Below are 21,594 nucleotides of genomic sequence, written 5' to 3'. Positions count from 1 at the left end.
GCAGAGCCCAGGCCCTTACAGACAACAAATGATCTTAGACTTCCCAGCTTCCACAACTGTGAGAAATAAATTTTTCTTCTATACAAATTCTCAGTCTCAGGTATTCCACTATAGCAGCACAAAACATGTGACATTCAATAAAAAATTCTATATATATTCAAGAAATAAGACCATGTGTTCCAGTCCTGTCTCCACTTTCCCCTACCCCCACCAGGACAAAAAAAAAAAAAAAAAGGCAAACAAACAAAAAACTGGCATTTGTTCTACATATTAGAAAAGGCTGACAATGATTGTAAAATCATTAAGAATAAAATGCTAAAGAAAATGTTAAAAATAAAGAATTTCACTAGTGATTTACATGTCTATAAAATAATCAAATGGATATCAACCAAAGCTGTATGTGTATAGACCACATTTTCTTTGAATGGATGTATTTGTTCGTATATGACTGTTGCTTCCTTAAGCAGTTCATTAGCTCCGTGCTAGTATTTCCACCAATATATTCCCAGCACATGTCACAGTAATAAAACCTAGGTCCAAAATAAAAAAACTTTAAAAATAAACATGATGGAACATTAAAGAAGACATTTGTTCTGCAACGTTCAGGTGAATTATCAGATTCCAAATTCAAGAGGGTTAGAACATATGTCAGGAAAGATCCCATGGGAATGGGAAAGATCTGACAAAACCATGGAACATTGTGTTACATTTAGTTATTTAGCAAAGCAGATTTAGATATTAAATAGGAGAATTTCATCAGAGTATAGATGGGCGAAGATCTTCTTGGTGTGAGGAAATTAGCTACCTTATGTGATTCTAGGCATAAACACTGCTAAAGTATTCTCTGGTATGAACTCAGAATGCATGCATTAAGAAGTTATAATAAGAACATAGGTGTTTTTACAATAGTTGCTCGTAGGAGTTACTTCCATAAAGTGTCAAGAAATGTAAAGGGTGTGAGCTGAGATTGTACCTACTTACATGCTAGTCAGTTAGCCTGACACAGTGTTATAGATGCTGGAAGAAAATACAAGCCTCCTGAGTCAAAGACAAAGGATTTTTTACTTACATCACAGCAAGGAGCATAAGTTCTTCTTCAGATTTGTTTCCTTATACCTTAAGGTGAAGAGGAGTGATGTGGAGGCCCCAGGTGGTGTGCAGCACACAGTGGGTTTGTGCCTCAACTAAGGAATCTTAAATTTAGGGAGCCTGGATCTTTGATAATAAATTGTAAGAAAACATGCCCAATCTCTGTATCAGAGAGTATCATTATCCTTATTAATACTATACATCAAATAAATAAGTCTTTTCAACCTAAGGAAGACACTGTATCTTCCAAGGCTGATTGTTATACAAACACTGCAGAAGAGATAGTCGGAAGAAAATAAAAAATTAATGCCTCTGCTCGCAAGACATGAAGAAATGCAAGAGTTTCATGAGAAATTGTGCCCTAGCATGAATATCCTGAGGAGAAGAATTGAACATCTGAAGAAGTCCTGGTATTATTGTTCACAAAGGGAAACTGTTCTGTAGTCTTAAGGTATTTTAGAATAGTTACAATTAAAGATGATTGATACCACTGCACTTCCTTGCTCAATCGATTATCTACATATCAGCCAAAATATTCCTTTAGAAATCGTACTACATCACTCATGTTAAAAAGTTAGTTTCGATATCTTCCATTGAAATTATGATTGATTTTTTAAAGAAACAAAAACTGAGATTGACTTCTCACAGCCTAGGAAATCAAGCTGGCTATAGATTGCCTCTCCAGACAACTCTAACTTTAATTTCCACTTTCAATACCTATGTTGACTTTATATGGAACTTTAGCCAGTTCCTTAAGCTCACTCTGCTACTCTTCCTCATATCTTAGGGCCTTTAGGCTTGCTAAACTTCTTGCCTATAAATTTTAGCCATTCCCTCTTTTCTTGTTAAGCTTCATTCATCATTCAGTTGTCAAGTTACGTATCTCCATCTTTAGGAACTAATCCTAATTCCCCATTCCAGGACAGACACATCTCTTATATGCTGGTTGAGCAGCATGTTTATTCTTTGCTCCATTTCAGTGTGTGCAAGATGTCTTTGAGAACAAGAAATAGGTCCTGACCACACCTGTGATGAGATCATCACTTGCCACAGAAACCTACAGGAATAGTGTTTACATGCACGTTGGTTGAATGAATACATGAGCTCCAATTTTGTGCCTGGAAACATGCTAAACTTGTTTTAGTGAACTCTGTCCCTCATGTAGAAATTAAAAGAAAACATTACCACTTAGATTTGAAACACATTATTATGCCACATTTGTTTCTGATCTCTTTTTAAGATATAAGACATTACAGTTACAGTCTTTGCTTTCTATCTGATCCCACTTCTTTTCTACCTAACTACAGATTCTTTCCCAACTATAGATTTCAATTGTACTAAATTATACAATTTTATGTAGTTCCTAGTTGTTCAATAGCTATAATTGCATATATGTGCTATATATACATATGTGTGCATACATATAATTAAAATTAAAATTTCTGAACATATATATAGCTACATATATATCATTAAATTTCTACATATCTCTATGTGGATCTATATAGTTCTCTATATATGTCAAAACTATAATTTTATTTTGATATGAATTTTCTAATTTTTTATACATATTTCTTTTACTGTTGCCTCATTTTGTCTAACCAATTTTTTATCTTTTTTGTAAATATGTTATTAATTTATTTCTGTATTTTGAAGTAACAAAAGCATTTTTGTCATAATTTATGCATTTTTCATCAGTCAGAGCAAATTCATTTTTCTGATTTCTTTCTCAATTCATTCACTATCTTTTAAATTTTTGGTTCTCAGGCTTATCATGAACAACAACATGCATCTCTTTCTCTCTCTCTTTTTTTGAAAAATCTGTTTCTGTGCCCTTGCTTTTTGTCATATAGCAATTTGGGAGATGTCACTAAACCAATAGCTTTCTGATCACTCGTCCTGGTTTCGGGGCTATGTCTGATTTCTGTTGTTTCTCTCAATACAGACTTTCATGTGAGAAGTAGGCACAGAAAGTAATAATTTTTTTCTAGATTTATTTCTTTATATTCTGGGGGCTTGTAAATGTCAGTTAACTTACATAGGCACAGAAAATGATAAATTTTCTTCTAGTTTTTTTTTTTTAATGTTCTGTGGGCATGTAAATGTCACTTAACTTACATAATACAAAGCCCAAGCACACAAGACCCTGCAGTCCAGCATTTTCTGACCCTTATTCCACTGTATTTTCATTTTAATTGATCTCCAGAGTACTTGAATAAATATATGTATGTAAGCATGTGCATATGCATGTATGTATACAGTTTGGTAGGGCTATTTTATTTTTAATTTCATCTTTATACAGTATTATCTATAATTGCTTTGTCTATGGAGGCAAGACCATTTGATTCTAATATATTTATATATGGTATTATTAAATCTACCAAGGGTACTAAGCCAGTGATTGTAATCATGGAAAATGGATTTAAGAACTGAGGCTCAGGAGGTTTAGGGGCTGAATTTATGGAGGACAACCAAGACTGTTAACTCAAGTACATGTTTTCAGCTATGTGTCAATATTTCCATCCAAAAGAATTGCTGCTTTTTTCTATCCAAGATAAATTATTTCTGTGTTATTTATAATTTCAATACTCAAAAATTGTAAAAATATTCTAACAAAAATTTTAAACATCTTTAGCACTATGCAACCATCCACAGACTTCTCACACTCAAGCTACTGTAGCTGATGTAAACTTCATTTGCATAGTTAAATGTTAAAAAATGTACACACAAACTCTTTTAAAAGCATGTATATATTTTTTAGGAGAAAACCTATATGTGAGTTCTGACACTAGTAATGTTGTCAAATCATTTAATTAAGACATTTCAAATATAATGGGTAATTAGCGGCCAGTCACGGTAGCTCACACCTGTAATCCCAGAGCTTTGGGAGGCTGAGGCAGGCAGATCACCTGAGGTCAGGAGTTTGAGACCAACCTGGCCAACATGATGAAACCCTGTCTCTACTAAAAAATACAAAAAAATGGCCAGGCGTGGTGGTGGGCGCCTGTAATCCCAGCTGCTTGGGAAGCCAAGGAAGGAGAATCGCTTGGACCCAGGAGCTGGAGGTTGCAGTGAGCAGAGATCACGCCATTACAATTCAGCCTGGGCAACAAGAGGGAAACTCTCTCTCAATATATACAACTATATATAATTACATTTACATATATATAAAAATATATAATTACAATTACATATATAAACATATATATAATTACATATATAATTACAATTATATATATATAATTTTAATTTAATTCACAAATTCCAGCTATAACAATCTTTTATGAAGAACTTCTCATTAAGAATGTGGGATTTGGCCAGGGGCAGAGGCTCATTCCTGTATTCCCAGCACTTTGGGAGGCCGAGGCGGGTAGATCACCTGAGGTCAGGAGTTCGAGATCAGCCTGGCCAACATGGTGAAAACCTGTCTCTACTGAAAAAAACAAACAAACAAACAAACAAACAAAAAACTAGCCAGGCATGGTACCAGAGCAAACCTCCCTCTTAAAAAAGAAAAAAAAAAAAAAAAAAAAAAGAATGTGGGATTCAATAATAGCAAAATTATTCTGTTTTTTCTAAAATACATTCAGAGTTATACCTATGTAGGTTAAACTGCTTGAATTGAACACATCTTCAAATCGAAGTCAAATTTTCATTGTAATGTTATCAAATTTTAATTATTTTAAAATATAAATTTTTATTGGAATAGAAAAAAATGCAACTGAAACATAAGTACATGGATCAACATATGATTCCAATCTCCTAAGGAAGCAAGTTAAATAACCTCTGCCAAATTTTACAATTCTTTGAAATATGGAAAAATATGATTTTTTCACAAGTTTCACATATTTAATCATATTAAGTATATTTGAATTATAAGACAGCCTGTTCTAATGTAAGTAAATGTACAATAGTCAGTTAAATGCAATTTGTCATACACAAACATGCACAAATATTGATTCCCATAAGCAGAGCTGACATAGGGCCACTTAAAATGTGAGAGACAATTAAGCTTTAAGTGTTCATATAGATCTTTTGGCTTTGTGCGCATTTTGATACTTTGTTATATTTAAAGATGTTCAAGGAAAATGGGAAAAATGCTTTTGGCAGGTTGTCATTTAGTGACTTGCATTTGAAAATCTTCTCCCGGAAGTGAAGAGAAAGGGAATTCAATGTTTACTTCAAAATGTATGTGCCACTGTTTTCTGCATGTGATTCTGAGGCAAGTGTTAAATTCCAAATAGCAGCATATTCAGATAAACATAATCAAATATATAGTTTGGACAAAGAAAAAGTTGATCCTAATCAGAAAATTGCACATACCATATGGCTTAATGTTTCCCTAATGTATGAAGAATGACTTATATGGAACCTTGAGAAATGTACCAAAGAGGACATCTAAATAATGAAAAAACTTCCGTAGTTACTAAATTATGGGATTATTTTTAACCACACTATACAGAAGGCTAAATAAAAATGATTCAAAAATTTCCAAAATACGCTGCATACTTGTGCGTATCCTTCTACCCATATTTTGGACAATGCTTATAATAACAAGAGGAAATATAATTTGTAAAGCACATCTTGATAGCCTTGCTCATACAAGATGATTGCAAGCATTGCATTTCCTTTAGTAACTGTCTCTAGGATATATTTTTCATTTTTTCCTAATTTGAATATTTTCTACCTCCAAGCAGTGGCAGCAGCTCTCATAAACAAGTTTGTCAGCTAAGATTTCTCTTAAAATTTGCCCAAGAGCATATTACATGTACATTTCTTGTTTAAAGAGATGCTTCTGAATAAATTCAATGAAAGTTACTTGTACATATGGCTCAATTTTAAATACAAGCTATTCACAGATCATAACACAGTAGCATCAAACTGACTTTGAATGCTGATTTGCAAGATGTTTGTGTGTATATAAGAATAAAGCCTATTACATATAAGGTCAAAGCAGATACCACATAGATAAACAAATATGTGTATATATGTTCACCTTCATTGTCCTTCAGAGTGAAGTTTGGATTTACAGGCAGGCGTTCATCAAGAAAGAAGTTAAACCTTGGTCCATTGGCAAAATCGTCTTTATCAGTGGCACTGATGGTGTGAATAACCTAAAGAAAAGACAAACTCTAAATCATAAATTTAATTTTGCTTGTTCTCTTGATTTTAATTACACTGTATTATTTCTGTTTAAAAATATTTTTAAAAGATATTTTCTTCCAACTTGAGTTATTTTTTCAAATTCAGGTCATAAAACAATCAACTAAATTGCTGTATCCTGCATTAGATTTTAGGAAAAACACAGTATATAATTTCTAAACATTCATCACACTTTATTTTCTAGCATTGCAAACGCATTGATTTTTTTTTCTTAATCAGCCATGGTACTGTGGGGTCAATTAGATGCAATGTTTTCACATGAATACCTGTTGGAGGAGACATAAAGTATTGTTTGCACAAATATAAATATCCCAGTGTTGATTCAGAATAGCTTGTCACTGTATGTTGGTCTAAGTAGTAAATGCAAGAACAGTGGAGTCTTGGTTTTATTATTTTTTTCAGGAGGCCTTCAAGATCATGATCTAGTCCCTGTATGTTACAGACGAGGAGCCTGAATCCTGGAAGGATGGTGAGGTGCCCCAAATCTCTAAAATAATGGCAGAGGCTAAACAAGACCCTCCGTGATTTATGAATAACTTCTCCTCTCTAGTGCTCAGGAGAAAGCAATTCTTTAGAATCTGGACTTAATGTACACTAAAAAGCAGAGTAAGTTAGAATTTACGGTGGCCCAAGAGAAGAACATGCATTTCATATAGGTATGGCCAGTCTGCTCTTAAAAAATAAATATCAGAATAAACAGACAAAAAGATATTTTCCTCTTTTGAAAATTATCATAATGCTTAGGTGTCTTCATTCAACCCTTTCCTCAGAAAAACGAGAAACAAAGAGAGAGAAGATAGAGCTGTGAAAATAATATTTCCTGTTTCTGAAATACATTGAATTAATATCATTTCTTAGAACATTATAACTAATTTCAACCAGTTCAATATTTTCCAAAGAAGGTAATTCACCAAAGGATATCACAGTTAAAACTTAAATTTCTCTGCATGTTCTGAGCCCATTAGTTTGTCAGCCAAGATGAGGAGGAAAATAAAAGTACTGAGAAGTGGGGGTGAGTGACAGTAACACCAGAAAAGCATGTGTTTTCATGAAGTGACAGTGAAGAAAGTACTTCAGGATACAGAAGAGATCAACTTCCTCATTATGTTTACTGGGCTCACTCTTACACCGCCTTTCCATCACTGCTCGAAAGATACATGTTTAGCAAGATCCTATGTGCTCCTTACCCCTGCCTCCATCTCCAAATAAGTCTCTATCCTTCTCGATTTCCCTCCATATGTATTTGTAAGCTGAAAATCTTTTTCTTTTATTTGAATACAACTATTCTCTGGGTAGATTGTTTTTCCCCTTGTTTTCACTTAGAGTAGGGGAATACATTGATGGATAATCAGATATATTGTAAAAATTCCAGTGCTGCCTCATCTGAGGAACATATATACATTAGCTAGACATTCGTTACTTAATACAAAATGGAAATAAAATGTCAATATTTTAAGTTTTTTAAGGGTTAAATAAATATTTAAGCAGGCATCGCATAGTCCCTCACTTCCTCCAACACATACAAATATATAATGTTACCTCTTCTTTCCCCTTCTTTATAAAACAAATGTTCTCTCACCTTGCTCTTGAATTTTAGTGATTCTCCAGTGTGTGACCCTATTTTCTCCATCATACCTCATAACATAGTGATACATTTGCAAGTTTACTTTTTATCCAAGAATCGAATTTCGGAGTGATTGGTGAAGAATATTTCATTTGAGTTAACTGAGCCAGTTTATGGTTTCTGTTATCACTGCTGTGGGATTATTATTTTCTGTACTATACATTTCAGTTAGTATACAAATTATTTTAATTATTTCTTAATATTTTTACAAATATGAGCTTATTATACCTGTTAAACTCTGATATAATTCCTATTCTATTGTGTTTGTAAGGCATCTTTTTCACTTTTTTACAGATAATTTCAAATGCAAATTAAAGAGAAAGCTCACATATGACAATCGTGTTTTTTTAAGAGAGAAACTCCTTGTGATTTTTGCACATTGATTTTGTATCCTGAGACTTTGCTGAAGTTGCCTATCAGCTTAAGGAGATTTTGGGCTGAGACGATGGGGTTTTCTAGATATACAATTATGTCATCTGAAAACAGGGACAATTTGACTTCCTTTTTTCCTAATTGAATACCCTTTATTTCCTTCTCCTGCCTGATTGCCCTGGCCAGAACTTCCAACACTATGTTGAACAGGAGTGGTGAGAGAGGGCATCCCTGTCTTATGCCAGTTTTCAAAGGGAATGCTTCCAGTTTTTGCCCATTCAGTATGATATTGGCTGTGGGTTTGTCATAGATAGCTCTTATTATTTTGAGATACGTCCCATCAATACCTAATTTATTGAGAGTTTTTAGCATGAAGCATTGTTGAATTTTGTAAAAGGCCTTTTCAGCATCTATTGATATAATCATGTGGTTTTTGTTGTTGGTTCTGTTTATATGCTGGATTACATTTATTGATTTGCATATGTTGAACCAGCCTTGCATCCCAGGGATGAAGCCCACTTGATCATGGTGGATAAGCTTTTTGATGTGCTGCTGGATTTGGTTTGCCAGTATTTTATTGAGGATTTTTGTATCGATGTTCATCAGGGATATTGGTCTAAAATTCTCTTTTTTTGTTGTGTCTCTGCCAGGCTTTGGTATCAGGATGATACTGGCCTCATAAAATGAGTTAGGGAGGATTCCCTCTTTTTCTATTGATTGGAATAGTTTCAGAAGGAATGGTACCAGCTCCTCTTTGTACCTCTGGTAGAATTTGGCTGTGAATCCATCTAGTCCTGGACTTTTTTTGGTTTGTAGGCTATTAATTATTGCCTCAATTCCAGAGCCGGTTATTGGTCTATTCGGAGATTCAATTTCTTCCTGGTTTAGTCTTGGGAGGGTGTATGTGTCAAGGAATTTATCCCTTTCAAATCAATGTGCAAAAATCACAAGTATTCTTATACACACATAACAGACAGAGAGCCAAATCATGAGTGAACTCCCATTCACAATTGCTTCAAAGAGAATCAAATACCTAGGAATCCAACTTACAAGGGACATGAAGGACCTCTTCAAGGAGAACTACAAACCACTGCTCAGCGAAATAAAAGAGGATACAAACAAATGGAAGAACATTCCATGCTCATGGGTAGGAAGAATCAATATTGTGAAAATGGCCATACTGTCCAAGGTAATTTACAGATTCAATGCCATCCCCATCAAGCTACCAATGACTTTCTTCACAGAATTCGAAAAAACTATTTTAAAGTTCATATGGAACCAAAAAAGAGCCCACATTTCGAAGTCAATCCTAAGCCAAAAGAACAAAGCTGGAGGCATCATGCTACCTGACTTCAAACTATACTACAAGGCTACAGTAACCAAAACAGCATGGTACTGGTACCAAAACAGATATATAGACCAATAGAACAGAACAGAGCCCTCAGAAATAATGCTGCATATCTACATCTGATCTTTAACAAGCCTGACAAAAACAAGAAATGGGGAAAGGAATCCCTGTTTAATAAATGCTGCTGGGAAACTGGCTAGCTATATGTAGAAAGCTGAAACTGGATCCCTTCCTTACATCTTATACAAAAATTAATTCAAGATGGATTAAAGACTTAAATGTTAGACCTAAAACCACAAAAACCCTAGAAGAAAACCTAGGCAATTCCATTCAGGACATAGGCATGGGCAAGGACTTCCTGTCTAAAACACCAAAAGCAATGGCAACAAAAGCCAAAATTGACAAATGGGATCTAATTAAACTAAAGAGCTTCTGCACAGCTAAAGAAACTACCATCAGAATGAACAGGCAACCTACAGAATGGGAGAAAATTTTTGCAGTCTACTCATCTGACAAAGGGCTAATATCCAGAATCTACAATGAACTCAAACAAATTTACAAGAAAAAAGCAAACAAGCCCATCAAAAAGTGGGTGAAGGATATGAACAGACACTTCTCAAAAGAAGACATTTATGCAGCCAAAAGACATGTAAAAAAATGCTCATCATCATTGGCCATCACAGAAATGCAAATCAAAACCACAATGAGATACCATCTCACCCCAGTTAGAATGGCGATCATTAAAAAGTCAGGAAACAACAGGTGCTGGAGAGGATGCGGAGAAATAGGAACACTTTTACACTGTTGGTGGGACTGTAAACTAGTTCAACCATTGTGGAAGTCAGTGTGGCAATTCCTCAGGGATCTAGAACTAGAAATACCATTTGACCCAGCCATCCCATTACTGGGTATAAGGATTATAAAACATGCTGCTAAAAGACACATGCACACATATGTTTATTGCGGCACTATTCACAATAGCAAACACTTGGAACCAACCCAAATGTCCAACAATGATAGACTGGATTAAGAAAATGTGGCATGTATACACCATGAAATACTATGCAGCCATAAAAAATGATGAGTTCATGTCCTTTGTAGGGACATGGATGAAGCTGGAAACCATCATCCTCAGCAAACTATCGCAAGGACAAAAAACCAAACACCACATGTTCTCACTCATAGGTGGGAATTGAGCAATGAGAACACATGGACACAGGAAGGGGAACTTCACACACTGGGGCCTGTTGTGGGTTGGGGGGAGGGGGAAGGGATAACATTAGGAGATACATCTAATGTTAAATGACGAGTTAATAGGTGCAGCACACCAACATGGCACATGTATACATATGTAACCAACCTGCATGTTGTGCACATGTACCCTAGAACTTAAAGTATAATTTAAAAAAAAAAAGAGAGAAACTCCTAGTCGCTACATAAAAAATGAGGATTTGATTATCATGTCTTGTTTAACAATGTCCCAATCATCTTGAACTCTTACAGAGTTGTTGACAATGTATCTAAGCTTCAATTTTTATTAATCATATTTCTGAAAAAAAAAAAAAAAAAAAAAAAAAAGCTTCCAAAAACTAGAATGTCAGTCTGACTTTGTCCAAAATGCTGTCTCTGCTTGGTCTCTGCTCTGTATTGGCATATTCAATTTTTCTGTTTTACAAATCACCTTGTCTCTTTCATCATGTAATAGAATTTGCATTCATTGTTACCTTAGACTTTCTTTAGAAAATATACCTGAGAAGTTAACATGTTTATGGTTTTTAGAAGTTATAAACTTCTGGCAGATATCTAGATAATTGCCAGGTTTCCATCATCAAATTTTCTATCCCTTTGTCAGAATTCTGATTTATATCCACTGTGTTACCTTGCTATCTCTTTGTCCAATCGCTTTAGTAATATAAAATCCGTAAGAATATCTTCTTTGATTCCTGTGTCTTCTAATTGAACCCAAATGTTATTTATCACATATACATGATCTAATTAGTACATAGAATGGTTATTTATTTTTAAAGATATCAAATAAATGATATTACAAATTTAGTCTACATTACAGAAGCAAAGGGTGAAAAAAAAATAGACAGTTGCTATTTATAAATAATTACCAGGGAGTATTTTTGATATCTACAAATAAATGTATCCACTTTTAAAAATATACTTTCAATTGTCTGTTAATACTAGAGTACTTTATTAGGGAAAAGTCAGTATCACCAATATATAAAATTTGTCTAATCTAATACCATAATGTTAGTTTTGGCAAATGAACTTGCTTGGCTTAAGCATTTTAAAAAGGAAGTTCTTTTTTTTTTTTTTTTTTTTTTTTGTGGCAGAGACTCACTCTGTAACCCAGGCTTGAGTGCCAGAGGCATGATCTCTCAATCTCAGCTCACTGTAACCTTCACCTCCTGGGTTCAAGTGATTCTCGTGTCTCAGCCACCGAGTAGTTGGGATTACAGGTGTAAGCCACCATGCCTAATTTTTGTATTTTTGGTAGAAATGGGTTTTTGCTATGTTGGCCAGGCTGGTCTAGAACCCCTGGCCTCAAGTGATCTGCCCGCCTCGGCCTCCCAAAATACTGGGATTACAGCTGTGAGTCACTGCGCCTGGCCAAGAATGTTCTTAACTCAGAAATAGAAAACCGAATACCACACATTCTCACTTATAAATGGAAGCTAAACAATGGGGACAAAGGAACATAAAGATGAAAATAATAGACAACAGGGACTCCAAAAGGGCAGAGAGTGGGAAGGGGCAAGGGTTGAAAAATAACCTGTTGGGCACAATGTTCACTATTTGAGTAATGCATACACTACAGGCCCAATCCCCACCAGCATACAACATACCCATATAAAAAAATGCCCATGTAACCTCTCGATCTAAAAGAATTTTTTAAAAAATACATAGTGTCCTGTTTAGTCAATGCATCTGCTTCATAATATAATCGTTAATAGTATCTGCATACATTTATTTGATAACATCAACTTTTGTTATTTAAATGAGCTTGATTTTTGACAGTAAAGAATCTCTATTGACCTAGTTAATTTTTTCATGCAAAGCTATATGGTTAATAATTGTATGTGGTGGAAGCAGAGAATGTTATGCAATACAATTTCTTTTATGTGTTATTTTTGTACATTTATTTCTAATGAAAGAAAGAATACAGAGGAAGTTTAATATGCATAAAATAGAATAGACTCTCTTTATTTTTTCAATGTTTCCACTTTAGGCATATCTAAATTTTTCTTAATTAATTCTACTTTGGGAACTGTCTTCAAATTTCATGCATGCATGCCTTTCTTTTTAATATTTTTCTCAGGCAATATATTAAAAGATTTTTTTTTCAGAACAGGAAAATATATTAACTTACAGAACTATATTGTTGCAGTTTACATTAGTATCACGATTTACCTGAACTCTGCTGTATACAGGGCTTAAACTTTCATAAAAAGCCAATCTTTTTGACATAGCTACATGCTGATACGTTTAGATGTGCAGCATTCATAATAGAAATATCCGTAATTTGAAAAGCAATTGTCATTGAAAGAGGAACAGTCACACAGCCTGGCAATACAAATACACTTCAGAAAACTGATTTCGCCAATTGTTGTTTAAATAGAGTTTCTTATTCCAACTCTGCATCGGGATGCATCGGATTTCTTCAAAAGTGTTTTCAAGATATGGTTAAAGGAGTCAAACACTATGAAACTAAAGAATACAGATTCGGGCCATTTCACTCTGTAATGGGTTAATCTCACAAGCAGAGCACATACACTGGTAATGATTTGTCTAAATGTGGATGCCACAAGCTACACTTACGAACAATCTTTTCTCCCATCAATTAAAGCTTAAAGTTATTTTGGTGGAAGAGGTGAAAACAAATACACAAGCAACAGCATAATAAGTTCAATTATCTGATAATCACATCTAAAACGATTCAATGTTAAAGGCAACAATGGTAGCTAAATGTATAGTGTTTTAAAGTGCAAAAAGGAGTAACCACGTAATCAACTTACAAAACTTAATCAAAATATTAGAAGGGTAGTAATGTCAAATGCTAAGTGTAGTAATTACCTTTTTGATATGGTTAGGTTTTGTGTCCCCACTAAAATCATGTTGAATTATAATCCCCATAATTCCCACATTATAAACCCACATAACCCCTACCTGGAGAGACCAGGTGGAGGTAATTGGATCATGAGGGTGGCTTTCCCCTATGCTGTTCTCCTGATAGTGAGTTCTCAGGAGATCTGATATATATATATATATATATATATATATATATTTTTAAGACCAAGTTTTGCTCTTGTTGCCTAGGCTGGAGTGCAGTGGTGCAATCTCAGCTCACTACAACCTACGCCTCCTGGGTTCAAGCGATTCTCCTGCCTCAGCCTCCCGAGTAGCTGGGATTACAAGCACCTGCCACCATGCCTAGCTAATTTTTTGTATTTTTAAAGAGATGGGGTTTTGCCATGTTGGGCAGGCTGGTCTTGAACTCCTGACCTCAGGTGATCTGCCTGCCTTAGCCTCCCAAAGTACTGGAATTACAGGCATGAGCCAATGCACCCAGCCGATCTGATGGTTTTATAAGCAGCTCATCCCCCATCTCTCAGCACTTCTCTTTCATGCAGGCTTCTGAAGAAGGTGCCTTGCTTCCCCTTGGCTTTCCCCCATGATTGTAAGTTTCCTGAGGCTTCCCTAGCCATGCTGAACTGTGAGTCAATTAAACCTCTTTCCTTTATACATTACCATGTCTCAAGCAGTTCTTAATAGCAGTGTGAAAACAGACTAATACAGTAAATTGGTACCACGGAGAGTGGGACGCTGATACAAAGATACCAAAAAATGTGAAATTGACTTTGGAACTGGGTAAGAGGCAGAGGTTGGAACAGTTTGGAGGGCTTAGAAGACAGGAAGATGTGGGAAGGTTTGGAACTTTCTAGAGACTCGTTGAATGGCTTTGACGAAAATGCAGATAGTGATATCTAAAATGAAGTCCAGGCTGAGGACGGAGATGAGGAACCTGTTGCAAACCGGAATAAAAGTGACTCTTGCTATGCTTTAGCAAAGAGACTGGTGGCATTTTGCCCCTGCTCTAGGGATCTGTGAAACTTTGAACTTGAGAGAGATGATTTAGGGTATCTAGTGGAAGAAATTTTTAATAGCAAAGTGTTCAAGATATAACCTGGGTGCTCTTAAAATCATTCAGTTTTATGCATTTCAAAGGGATGGTTTGAATTTGGAACTTACATTTTAAAGGGAAGCAGAGCATAAAAGTTTGGAAAATTTGAAGACTGACAATGAAATAAAAAAGACAAAACCATTTTCTGAGGAGAAATTCAAGTTGTGTAAGTATCGAGGAGCCAAATGTTAATCACCAAGACAATGGAGAAAATGTCTCCAGGGCATGTCAGAGGTGTCCTCGGCAGCCCCTCCCATCACCAACCTAGAGGCCTAGGAGGAAAAACTGTTTTTGTGGGCCAGCCCAGGACCATGCTGCTTTGTGCAGGACTTGGTGCCCTGCATCCAAGCCATAGCTAAAAGGGGCCAATACACAGCTCAGCCCATTGCTTCAGAGAAAATAAGTATCAATTAAGCCAAGAGCAAGGGCTGGGTGTTATTGGCCTAGATTTGCAGCAGACTACATAGGTAGCATGGGACTAGCAACCGTTGTTGTGCCACATTATGAGAATGTACTTTAACCTTAAAGCTTTGAAATGATCTTGAAATTTAAAAATACAATCTACATGCTTATTTAAATGAATTTTTAAAATTATAATTAGTCAGAAAACAATGTCTGATGCAAACATAAGCCCATGCTTGGTTCTTTAAATCATATTTCAAATGATATTTTTAATTTACCAATTTTTAGATCTCTGAGTAATCTAAAAATCATGGAAATAAAGATCCATTGAGGCAAAGGACCTAAGTTTTAAGAGTTGCCCTCTAGAGAGACAGTAGTTGAGTGCTAACAAGGGAAACATTTACTCTTAGGTGTCTTATTTTCAATGTAATGGCAAATGGTCTAGTGTTTCAACTTAATTTTCTAATTGTTTGTGGTACGAGAACTCTAAATAACATGTTTATATTGACCTGATATTTAGCAAATTTGTTAATGTCATTCAAAAATTCTACCTGCGTATAGCAGCATTGTCACGGTTGTTGCTATTATTAATGGGTGTTGAATTTTCACAAATGCTTTGGATTCTCCTGATTAGGTAGGTTTTTATTTTTCATTGTCTCTTTTTAAAATACTATCCTTTTTTGCTTTATATGGTTTACAAATATTTTAATTATGACATTTATTATATCTATGATTGTGCAGAGAATAGCTATAATTCCACTTATACCTTTTGATGTTAAAGTTATGCTGGCATCATAAAATGTGTACAAAAATGATCCTGCCACCCTTTTTCTGAACTCTTGAATACCTTTTACAATTACTGTCATGATTTTTCTTAAATTTTTAGTAGAATTCACCATTAAAGCCATGAGAAGAGAATTTATTTGTGGAAAGGTTTTTATTTATACATTTAATGAATTTAATAAATACAACTTTAATCAGTCCTTATTTATTTATTTATTTATTTATTTATTTATTTTCTGAGACAAGGTCTCACTTTGTTACCCAGGCTGGAGTGCAGTGGCAGGATCACACCTCACTGCAGACTTGACCTCCAGGGCTCAAGGGATCCTCCCACTTAAGACTCCCAAGTAGCTGGGATTATAGGCATGAGCCACCAAGCCCAGCTAAATCTATTCTTGTGTCAGCTTTGACAAACTTTACTTTTCTAAAAATATATGCATTATGTCTCAACTTTCAAATTTTAGTAAAAGACGACATTGTAATATACAATTGGCTTCTGATATCTGTAAAGTCTATAGTTACAAGAGGCGGTAAGCCTCTTGATTTTTTCCTAATATTCTTCATTTGTTCTATTTCTCTCTCTTTTGTTTTTAACAATTTACCAGGGACTTATCTGTCTTTTCAAATAACTAAGCTGTGAACTCTTCAATGTTTTCTTTTGGTTCATTTCCATTTCATTAAATTCATCTCATAAATTGTTATTCTATTTTATTTGGATTAAATTGATTTATTTTTCTAACTTCTTAAGAGTAATGCTTAGGCTTTTAATTTGCATTATTTTATCTTCTTTATTATATGCATTTAAAATTATAAATTTCCTGTTAGTTATGGCTGAACTGCTTCCTAGAAATTTTTATATGGACTTATTTACATTATCATTTCATGGAACTTGTTTTTTCATTTAAGTTTGTTTTTCTTCATGGAATATTAAGTTACTTAGAAGTGCATTCCTTTATTTGCAATATGTTTTTTTTTTATACTTTAAGTTCTAGGGTACATGTGCACAACATGCAGGTTTGTTACATATGTATACCTGTGCCATGTTGGCTTGCTGCACCCATTAATTCGTCATTTACATTAGATATTTCTCCTAATGCTATCCCTCCCCCATTCTCCCACCCCATGACAGGCCCCAGTGTGTGATGTTCCCCACCCTGTGTCCAAGTGTTTTCATTGTCCAATTCCCACCTATGAGTGAGAACATGCAGTATTTGGTTTTCTGTCCTTGTGATAGTTTGCTCAGAATGATGGTTTCCAGCTTTATCCGTCCCTACAAAGGACAGGAACTCATCGTTTTTATGGCTGCATAGTATTCCATGGTGTATATGTGCCACATTTTCTTAATCCAGTCTATCATTGATGGACATTTGGGTTGGTTCCAAGTCTTTGCTATTGTGAATAGTGCTGCAATAAACATACATTTGCATGTGTCTTTATAGTAGCATGGTGTATAATCCTTTGGGTATATACCCAGTAATGGGACCACTGGGTCAAATGGTATTTCTATTTCTAGATCCTTGAGGAATCTCCACACCGTCTTCCACAATGGTTGAACTAGTTTACATTCCCATCAACAGTGTAAAAGTGTTCCTATTTCTCCACATCCTCTCCAGCACCTGTTGTTTCCTGACTTTTTAGTGATCGCCATTCTAACTGGGGTGAGATGGTATCTCATTGTTGTTTTGATTTGCATTTCTCTGATGACCAGTGATGATGAGCATTTTTTCATGCGTCTGTTGGCTGCATAAATGTCTTCTTTTGAAAAGTGTTTGTTCTTATCCTTTGCCCACTTTTTGATGGGGTTGTTTGATTTTTTCTTGTACATTTGTTTAAGTTATTTGTAGATTCTGGATATTAGTCCTTTGTCAGATGAGTAGATTGCAAAAATTTTCTCCCATTCTGTAGGTTGCCTGTTCACTCTGATGGTAGTTTCTTTTGCTCTGCTGAAGGTTTTTAGTTTAATTAGATCCCATTTGTCTATTTTGGCTTTTGTTGCCATTGCTTTTGGTGTTTTAGTCATGAAGTCCTTGCCCATGCCTATGTCCTGAATGGAATTGCCTAGGTTTTCTTCTAGGGTTTTTATGGTTTTAGGTCTAACATTTAAGTCTTTAATCCATCTCGAATTAATATCTGTATAAGGTGTAAGGAAGGGATCCAGTTTCAGCTTTCTACATATGGCTAGCCAGTTTTCCCAGCACCATTTATTAAACAGGGAATCATTTCCCCATTTATTGTTTTGTCAAGTTTGTCAAAAATCAGTTGGTTGTAGATGTTTGGTGTTATTTCTGAGGGCTCTGTTCTGTTCCATTGGTCTAGATCTCTGTTTTGGTACCAGTACCATGCTGTTTTGGTTACTGTAGCCTTGTAGTATAGTTTGAAGTCAGGTAGCGTGATGCCTCCAGCTTTGTTCTTTTGGCTTAGGATTGTCTTGGCAATGTGGGTTCTTTTTTGGTTCCATATGAAATTTAAAGTAGTTTTTTTCCAATTCTGTGAAGAAAGTCATTGGTAGCTTGATGGGGATGGCATTGAATCTATAAATTACCTTGGGCAGTATGGCCATTTTCATGATATTGATTCTTCCTATCCATGAGCATGGCATGTTCTTCTATTTGTTTGTATCCTCTTTGTTTCATTAAGCAGTGGTTGGTTTGCAGTTCTCCTTGAAGAGGTCCTTCACATCCCTTTTAAGTTGTATTCCTAGGTATTTTATTCTCTTTGTAGCAATTGTGAATGGGAGTTCACTCATGATTTGGCCTTTTGTTTGTCTGTTACTGGTGTATAGGAATGCTTGTCATTTTTGCACATTGATTTTGTATCCTGAGACTTGGCTGAAGTTTCTTATCAGCTTAAGAAGATTTTGGGCTGAGACAATGGGGTTTTCTAAATATACAATCATGTCATCTGCAAACAGGGACAATTTCACTTCCTCTCTTCCTAATTAAATACTCTATTTCTTTCTCTTGCCTGATTGCCCTGGCCAGAACTTCCAACACTATGTTGAATAGGAGTGGTGAGAGAGGGCATCCCTGTCTTGTGCCAGTTTTCAAAGGGAATACTTCCAGTTTTTGCCCATTCAGTATGATATTGGCTGTGGGTTTGTCCTACAAAGCTCTTATTATTTTGAGATACATTCCATCAATACCTAGTTTATTGAGAGTTTTTTTTAGCATGAAGGGCTGTTGAATTTTGTCAAAGGCCTTTCTGCATCTATTGAGATAATTATGTGGTTTTTGTCTTTGGATATGTTTATGTGATGGATTACATTTATTGATTTGCGTAGGTTGAACCAGCCTTGCATCCCAGGGATGAAGCTAACTTGATCTTGGTGGATAAGCTTTTTGATATGCTGCTGGATTTGGTTTGCCAGTATTTTATTGAGGATTTTCACATTGATATTCATCAGGGATATTGGTCTAAAATTCTCTATTTTTGTTGTGTCTCTGCCAGGCTTTGGTATCAGGATGATGCTGGCCTCATAAAATGAGTTTGGGAGGATTCCCTCTTTTTCTATTGATTGGAATAGTTTCAGAAGGAATGGTACCAGCTCCTCTTTGTACCTCTGGTAGAATTTGGCTGTGAATAAATCTGGTCCTAGATTTTTTTTGATTGGTAGGCTATTAATTATTGCCTCAATTTCAGAGGCTGTTATTGGTCTATTCAGCGATTCAACATCTTCCTGGTTTAGTCTTGGGAGGGTATATTGTCCAGGACTGTATCCATTTCTTCTAGATTTTCTAGTTTATTTGCAAAGAGGTGTTTATAGTATTCTCTGATAGTAGTTTGTATTTCTGTAAGATCAGTGGTGATATCCCCTTTATTATTTTTTATTGCACCTATTTGATTCTTCTCTCTTTTCTTCTTTATTAGTCTTGCTAGTGGTCTATCAATTTTGTTGATCTTTTCAAAAAAAAACCAGCTCCTGGATTCATTGATTTTTTGAAGGTTTTTTGTGTCTCTATCTATGAATTCACCACAATTTGCTTAACCATTCACCTATTGAAGGATGTCTGTGTTGGTTCCAGTCTGGGTTTTTTATAAATAAAACAGCTATAAATAATTGTGCACATTTTGTTGTATAAACATAAAATTTCATATCTCTGTGGGAAATGCCCAAAAATGCAGTTCTGAATTTTATGGTAGCTGCATATTTAATTTTTTATGAAACAGTCAAAATATGTTTCCCAGTAGCAGTACCGTTTTACACTTTCACCAATGATGTAGAAATGACCTAATTTCTCCACAATTTACCAAAAAGTTTAGCTCTTATGCTAGTCCTGTAGCAATATCACATTGTAGTTTTAATTTCTATTTACCTAATGTGAATAGAAATAATTTTTTAAAAATATGTGGAATATCTTTTTATATGCTGGTTGGCTCTTTCTATGTCCTTGTCAGTAAATGTCTGCTCTTGTATTTTGCCCATTTTCAAATTGGGTTTTATCTTCTGTTTTTATTGTTGAGTTTTGAAACTATAGCACTATAAGTAGAAAGTCTGTAGTTTGTCTTTTTTTATCATCTTAACAGACTTTTTCAAAGAGCATCTTTTTCAAAGAGCAAAACTGTTAAATTTTGATGAAATTCAATTTATCACTGTTTCCTTTTATGGATCATGCTTTTTGGGGTCAAGTCAAAGAATGCTTTGCTTTATCTTAGGTCCTGTGATTTTGATTGTGGTATCACCTATCTTTTTTCTCTTGCTGCTTTTACTTTTGCTAATATTTTACTTTAGTGCACTGAGGCAAATTTACCTTTGTAGGCAGTATGCTTGGTGGTTTTGTTTCTCTTGTTTCTTGAGTGTTTGGCTTGATATTTCCATCAATTTGGAATAACTTTCAGCTATAATCATCTTAAATATTATTTCAGTCCCATTCTCTCTCATATGCCTCTCAGAATTGAAAAACTTTTATATTACACTTGCATGTCCCATATGTCTCCCATACTCTTATTTACATTTTCTTTTTCTTTCCATGCTTCAACATGGATTTTTTTATTCTGACTTACTTTCCAGTTCCCTTATTTTCTCTTGCACTATGTCTAAGCTGCTGTTATTACCAACAATTGAGATACTGTATTTTCTTAAACTTAAATTTTCCATTAGAATGTTTTTTTTTTTTTTTAATTTTTTATTTTTTATTATACTTTAAGTTTTAGGGTACATGTGCACATTGTGCAGGTTAGTTACATATGTATACATGTGCCATGCTGGTGCGCTGCACCCACTAACTCGTCATCTAGCATTAGGTATATCTCCCAATGCTATCCCTCCCCCTCCCCCCTCCCCACCACAGTCCCCAGAGTATGATATTCCCCTTCCTGTGTCCATGTGATCTCATTGTTCAATTCCCACCTATGAGTGAGAATATGCGGTGTTTGGTTTTTTGTTCTTGCGATAGTTTACTGAGAATGATGGTTTCCAATTTCATCCATGTCCCTACAAAGGATATGAACTCATCATTTTTTATGGCTGCATAGTATTCCATGGTGTATATGTGCCACATTTTCTTAATCCAGTCTATCATTGTTGGACATTTGGGTTGGTTCCAAGTCTTTGCTATTGTGAATAATGCCGCAATAAACATACGTGTGCATGTGTCTTTATAGCAGCATGATTTATAGTCATTT

General features: G+C 35.0%; 1 protein-coding gene across 7 annotated transcripts in view; it reads right to left on the bottom strand.

The window, feature by feature from the left end:
* The window catches only part of CDH18 (cadherin 18), a 1,109,578-nt gene that overhangs the window by 25,644 nt on the left and 1,062,340 nt on the right, over window positions 1-21,594 (bottom strand). For all 7 annotated transcript variants that reach the window (XM_063811379.1, XM_063811380.1, XM_063811382.1 and 4 more), the window contains one exon: window positions 6,086-6,203. In XM_063811379.1, coding sequence (XP_063667449.1) covers window positions 6,086-6,203 — 118 coding nt within the window. The remainder of the gene's footprint in view (window positions 1-6,085; window positions 6,204-21,594) is intronic.

Source organism: Pan troglodytes, chromosome 4, assembly GCF_028858775.2.
Source record: "Pan troglodytes isolate AG18354 chromosome 4, NHGRI_mPanTro3-v2.0_pri, whole genome shotgun sequence".
NCBI classification, from domain to species: domain Eukaryota; kingdom Metazoa; phylum Chordata; class Mammalia; order Primates; family Hominidae; genus Pan; species Pan troglodytes.
This window is presented reverse-complemented; position numbering and strand designations above follow the sequence as displayed.